The sequence below is a fragment of the Coloeus monedula genome (genome assembly GCF_965178545.1).
Source record: "Coloeus monedula genome assembly, chromosome: 6".
Lineage (NCBI taxonomy): Eukaryota > Metazoa > Chordata > Aves > Passeriformes > Corvidae > Coloeus > Coloeus monedula.
In genome coordinates, this window is record NC_138786.1 from 57,178,732 (window position 1) to 57,184,731 (window position 6,000).

A 6,000-nucleotide genomic window follows, 5' to 3' on the forward strand; every position below is an offset into this window, starting at 1 on the left:
ATCCCCTCTCAGTCTTCTCTTCCCTAGACTGAACAGGCCAGCTCCCACAATCTCTCCTCCTAAGAGATGCCCCACACCTCTAAAACATTCGTGGATGTTAAGTCATGGCCTGCTGAGGTCTGGCCAGCAAAGGTCTCGAGATGTGAACAATCCACACCAAAGCAAGGCCCAAATCCAGAGGTGACCCCAAAGACCAGCACGGGCTGAAAGCGACAGCTCCAGCCCCGCGTGGGCTGCAGGCACAGGGGCCACCCACGGGGACGCAGGGAACCGGTGGCACCCCAAGGCAGCGACCCCACGGCCTGTCGGGCCACCTGCACTGCCCCCCTCGAGCACCACCTCAGGGCGGGCCGAGGGCGTGCGAGGGGCAGCGCGGCCGCCCCGGGGGCGCTGCGGGCGGAGCGGGGCGGGCCGCGCCATGAGGCGACACCGGCGCTGCCCCAAAATGGCGCAGGCGGGGGGTGACGGGCCCCGGAGGGACGGGGCGCGGCGGGCGGGCTGGCGGCGCCACTCACCTGCCGGTAAGAGAGGCGGAAAGGCCGCAGGTAGAGGGAGGAGGTGCAGGGCTGGACCGCCAGCTCCTCGATAGCCTCCATCCCTGCCGGGGGGGCAGCGACCGCAGCAGAAGGAGGAGGAGGAAGGGGAGAGGCGCGCGCAGCCGCCGGCGGACGGGCCGGGAGCGGCTCCGGAGCTGACGGCTCCTGCGGCCTCTGCCCCTCAGAGGGAGCCGGAATCTCGGAATGCTGCGTTTCACCCCCGAAACGGGGACACAGGAGCCTCGCCTCCTTTATTTCGCAGAATCACCACGGTTGGAAGAGACCTTTAAGACGATCCGGTTCAAGCGTCCACCCAGCAGTGCCCTTGTAACCCTTAAACCACTAAACCACATAGCCCGGTGCCAGATCCAGACGCTTCTTGAACTGGTGCCTTCACCATCTCGCTGGGCAGCCTGTTCCAATGCCTGACCATTCTAACAGTGGAAAAGTGTTTCTAATATATTTTCTGAATGTCTGCTCTCTGATCTCAAGGCCATTTTTTCTTGTTCTCTCACTGCACGCACGGCTGAAGAGACCGGCCCCCACTCACTACAACCTCCCGTCAGGGAGTAGAATTATTCTCAAGAAACACCTATTTGCGATCCTGTTTTCTCAGGAGCTTGGTGGATGTTCTCAGAGGGTGTTATTCCCACACTTCACAGCAAAATTTATGGGGTATGCCGGCACTGAACTGAAACCTGCCCCCCTCCTCTAAAGCCTTGATGCAATCTACGTACTCCCAGCTTATGCCATTCCTGGGCATCAGCAGGCTTTACAGAATGAGCACCTTGCTGTGAAAAACACAGTCCCTTCTGCCTGTATGCGTGGTGCATGGGGATTGTGTGAGTGGTGTGGAAAATGCACGTACAAATACAGATTCATGGATAGCCTGCAGTCCATTACTTGATGCTTCTCTAACTTTTCTTTTGAGGGTCAGCTTCCAGTACTGGCCATGCACCCAGCCCATGGCAGGGGAAAAAACAGAGCTCAGTTAGACTCCCCTGGCTTTACAAAATAGTTATCCTCTCCCCTTTTACTCCATTATTTTTTTAAGCAAAGCACTATCAGATTTAGCCATTTCTTGATTTTCATAGGAGTTTGATGACAGTTATGCAGTTATTAGGTTACATTCCCCTGGGTGCTTTAATACTCCTGATAATGATTTTCTACGTTTATGAGCAACAGAGCTCACAATTTGTGGTGGTTGTTACCTCTGTGATTTGTGGTCACTTTCCATGCAGATGTGCCTGTGTACAGCTATTTTAGTTGCTATATAAATCAAATTATTTTGTCAATATATTGACTGCACTAAGAATAATCTGAAATTTCATGTATCTGTTTCTCTTTTTGTCTCGCTCTGTACTTCCACTGCTTTACTAAGAAAGTGTGTTGTCCTGTCATGCAGTAGTAAGAATTTTAGCAGTCTAGCTAAAAGGAACAAATCCAGCAATTACAAAACTCACCTAGAAGTAAATGAGGCAACACATACGTTGCAGAATGCTTACCATCAGTTCTGATAATGCAAGTGGCAAAAAAAAATGCTTGGTGGGGCTGAAAAGTGGGGTTTTAAAAGTATGTTTACAAAGCTATCATAAAAAGTAGGCAAGGAAATGCATTTTATTAGCTGACTTTGAAAATATTTGTGTAACTCTTTTTGTATCACTGTATATGTCTACATATTTCTGTTTTTTTCGGAGTGATCTCAAGGTCGTTCAGAGCTCCTGGGAACTTAAGCTATATTTTTCTAGTAAGTTATTTCAGTCTTCCAAGTCCAATTTAAGTATAAACACAGTTTCCATGCACAGCAGGTTTACAGTATCTCTGTTTGCTTATGTTAAAAGTTACCGGCTACCCAGGTCGGTTCAGCCAGTCAGATTGCCCTCTTCAATAAACATTCTGACACCACTTTCAGGTTTTGAGTGTGTGTGTGTTTTGGGGAACGTGTCATACTGTGTGATGGATTGCTTATTCCATTCCTAGGCTTAGGTGGGAAGCTTTTGGGATTGTGATATGTGACAGACCCGATGTCGTTAATGTAGCTGGAACAGTTGAGCACAGTGTCACAGGAAAACGCATTTCAGGATGCTCTGGTGTTGCAACTGCAATGGAAAGCTGTTGATTCCTTTGTTGGAAAATCTTCTTTGTGAGTATGCCAGCTGAACTGAGGATTTAACAGGCTGAGATTGAGGAGCTGCCTTAGTGTTCCCATTTTACAGGTGAAATCCAAGCAAGAAAATAAATAGGAAAAATATGTCCTGCATAGTGGGACTATCATTCAGCACTTGGACTTGAATTTCATTACAGTTCTTTATTAAGGCTTAGATACCCTGTGCAGCAAGTGGCTTTGCATTTGCTAGTCCAGTAACAATCCCAAGAAGGAAATTTCTCTCAACTGCCATTTATTCAAAGGGACAATAACGAAGGGAAACAACTTACTTTTGTATGGCTAAAACACACTCCTGCTTTCCCATTCCCTTTCACTGCTTATGTGGCAGACTGGCACAGTGACACCAACCTGGCTCTAAGTGCACTGAATTCACAGCAAGAAGTAGGAGATGATATATTGCAGAGATGCTGCTCAGCCCCTCAGCTCAGGGGTCAGGAGAGCGCTGTTCCCATCTTGGTTCCAAAGGACATGGCATGTTTGCTCAGTAAACTGCCCCAGCTACTCTGTTGTGTGTTACTTGGCATCCCTGTGTATTTGCTCTTTTTTAAAGCAGAAATGCTAGTGGTGGTATTCCTCCAGAAACTTGGGAAAACAGACATCCATAATTCCAACATATTAAAGGACTGTGTTCATGCCTATTACCTTCAATGAGATGGTTCCAGTGCTTAAGTTTAAGCCCATGTTTAACTGCCTGCAGAATCTTTTAGGTGTGATTAGCACTATTCCAGTAAGTGTCATTTATGTTTCTACAATCCTCTCCCTTGTTCCTCAGTTCCCAACTTCTTACATCCTGGATTACTCTTGTCTGTCACAGTTTTTTTGCAGACCACTATCCAGGTTTATCATTGCACTTCTAATCGAAATAGCTACCGCTGATGTCCTTCCACAAACCAAGTGCCTTATGCCATCACATCTTCCTTGCCAAGTATGACCGGTAATTTGACTTCCAGAAAACCAAGAATGTGTTGGAATGACAGTTTGCCTTTCACTACATTAAATACCTTCATTTTTCTCCCTTAGCAGGGGCTTCTGGATTGTTTTCTTGTTATTTAAAAGAAAAGAAGCAGATACAAGGTTGTGAATGCTGTCATGAGTAGTTTGCTTATGGGTTTTTCAGTCTCCTGGAGCTGCTGGTCTCCTGCAGTAAAATAGTAAAATCTAGATGTTTTCTCCCTAGGATGTAATAGCTCTGAGAACGGTTTGTGTAAGAGTGTGATAAACAACCTAATAAAGAAAAGCAGAAAGTGTGAATAGAAATTTGTTTCGTTCCTGGAAAGAAGAGTATGTCAGCAGGCAGAGAGGGAAAAAAAAGAAAAGTGTTCTATCTAGAGCTGAAGAGTCTTAAGGGAAGATTCACTGGCATTTCTTACAAAAAAATGAAATGTTAACATTAGTGTTAAAAAGGAATTCTTTCTGCAGGGTAAAGTTCTTTGTTTCACAGACTTCTCTTTCCTTCAAAGCAGTCTTTGCTCTGTGTTACTTCGTGAGTAACTTTTATTACCAGCAAAGTACCCAAACTTTTTTTTTTTGTTGTTCTTTTAAAAAATCCCCTCGAGCTTGAAGTTTCTGCCGATGCTGTCCTTCCCTTCCCCTTACAGCCACGAGGTCCTTGGGCACGCACTCTGCAGAGGGTCAGGTTGCATCCTCATTAGCAGTTTGGTTTATTGCTGTTTGCTTTGGGACATGTTTCAGTCGCAAGCCCGGTGCTGCTGCCCTTCTGCTCGCGGTGGCTCCGGGAGCCAAGCACATCCTCTCACTCCGCTTGCTTGCAGGTTTATGATGAGTGGACACCCAGGAATGTCCCTTGCAGTACTTCCCTCTTCCCACTGGAGCTTAGCAAGGTGTCTGAGCTGTTGGGTTCACTCATGCAGAGTTAGGCAGCACGTTTTCCATCGTGATTTTTGTATGTGTACGTGTCTGTGTGTACTTTTAATCTCCGTCAATCCCTGACAGGCTCACTTTGTTCTTTGATGTGCCATGGCTCATGAACAAAAAATCATCAGGCCCTGAGCCTTTCATCTCCAGAGGACTCCTTAATATACTGTGGAGTAGCATTGGTTTTGATACTTGTGAGTACAGTAGTTACTGAGATACTACAAGTATGAAAGCCTCAACAACTAGACTTGCATGTTGACTTGCAGTTCTCAAATTTCATTTTTAAAAAATATTTCTAATCCTCATGGTTGCAGGGAAAAAAGCCAGGAAATCTAAATGATGGAAATGTAAATGATGGCAAACGTAATGGTTTGTGAGCTGTTAAACCGAGGTGCTGAGGTGATGCCACATGTTTGGTAGAAAAGCTTTGCTGTTGGGGTGACAGGTAACCTGAATCCCCAGCTCTGGGCAGAAGAATGCTGGCAGAGGCTGCTGAAGCCAAGAGGCGCTGGCTGACCCAGGATCCAGCTGTGTACCCACATCAGCCCCATCCAGCTGGGATGCCTTCAAAGCCATTGTCTTCTGCCTAGAAACTGCTCCCAGAACTTCCTCCTCCCCCTCAGCTCCCTGGGCCACATGCAGTTTTTGTTGAGGTCACATAGGGGTTTTAAGAGATTTGGACACCTTTGTTGTACAGGCTTAGTGAGAAGGATGGATGAAAGTGTCCAAAATGAAGTGTATTTTGTAAACTCATGTTGGGAATCCTTATGGTTGACAGCATGAAATCGTATTCTCTTCATGTGGGCCATCCTTGCATGGCCACAGAGACGTGAGTTTTGAGTACCTTTCTGGGGATCAGATGCATGTTCTTTCTGTAATGAAGTGGCTGTTGTGAAGTTTGCCTTCTAAAGCTTACCCTTTAGGCTCCTGGGGAAAAGCAAGCCTGAAGCTGCCAATATCTAACTTTTAATTATTATTCGGTTCTGGGGCATAACCACCCTGGTTACATTCATGAAAGTCAGGAATCGTGGTTATGCAATTCTTTTGGCATTGTAAATAGAGTCCTAGAGAAATTTGTTTTGATTTTAGTAGTAACTTTCCTGAGACGACTTTTTTTTCAATTACAAAATATAAAATTAGAGGTCCACACTGCAGTACGTATCATTATGTTCCAACAATTTTATTCACAGTCAATTGGTTCAGGGCTGCTTTAATCCATGAATAGCCTCAGTCTGAAGAACTTGGAGCAATTATTCCTGAATTTGGTTTGTAAGGACTGACAGCATAATCAAGACAGGCATGGTGTGTGGTATTGCTGATGTGCACCGCAGCGAGTTAGAGGAATATTTCAGTTTGTTTCCCTTAGATGTTTTGATTAGCTCCACCTTGTTTTCAGAAAAAGTGTATCTCTCTTAATGAGAA

General features: G+C 45.9%; 1 protein-coding gene across 1 annotated transcript in view; it reads right to left on the reverse strand.

Annotated features, from left to right (window-relative positions):
* Positions 1 to 822, reverse strand: part of NUDT14 (nudix hydrolase 14) — a 59,119-nt gene extending 58,297 nt beyond the window's left edge. Inside the window, exon 1 of the mRNA XM_082282786.1 lies at positions 516 to 822. Within this exon, the coding sequence (XP_082138912.1) occupies positions 516 to 596 (81 nt within the window). The 5' untranslated portion in view covers positions 597 to 822. The remainder of the gene's footprint in view (positions 1 to 515) is intronic.
* Positions 823 to 6,000: the final 5,178 nt, after the last annotated feature.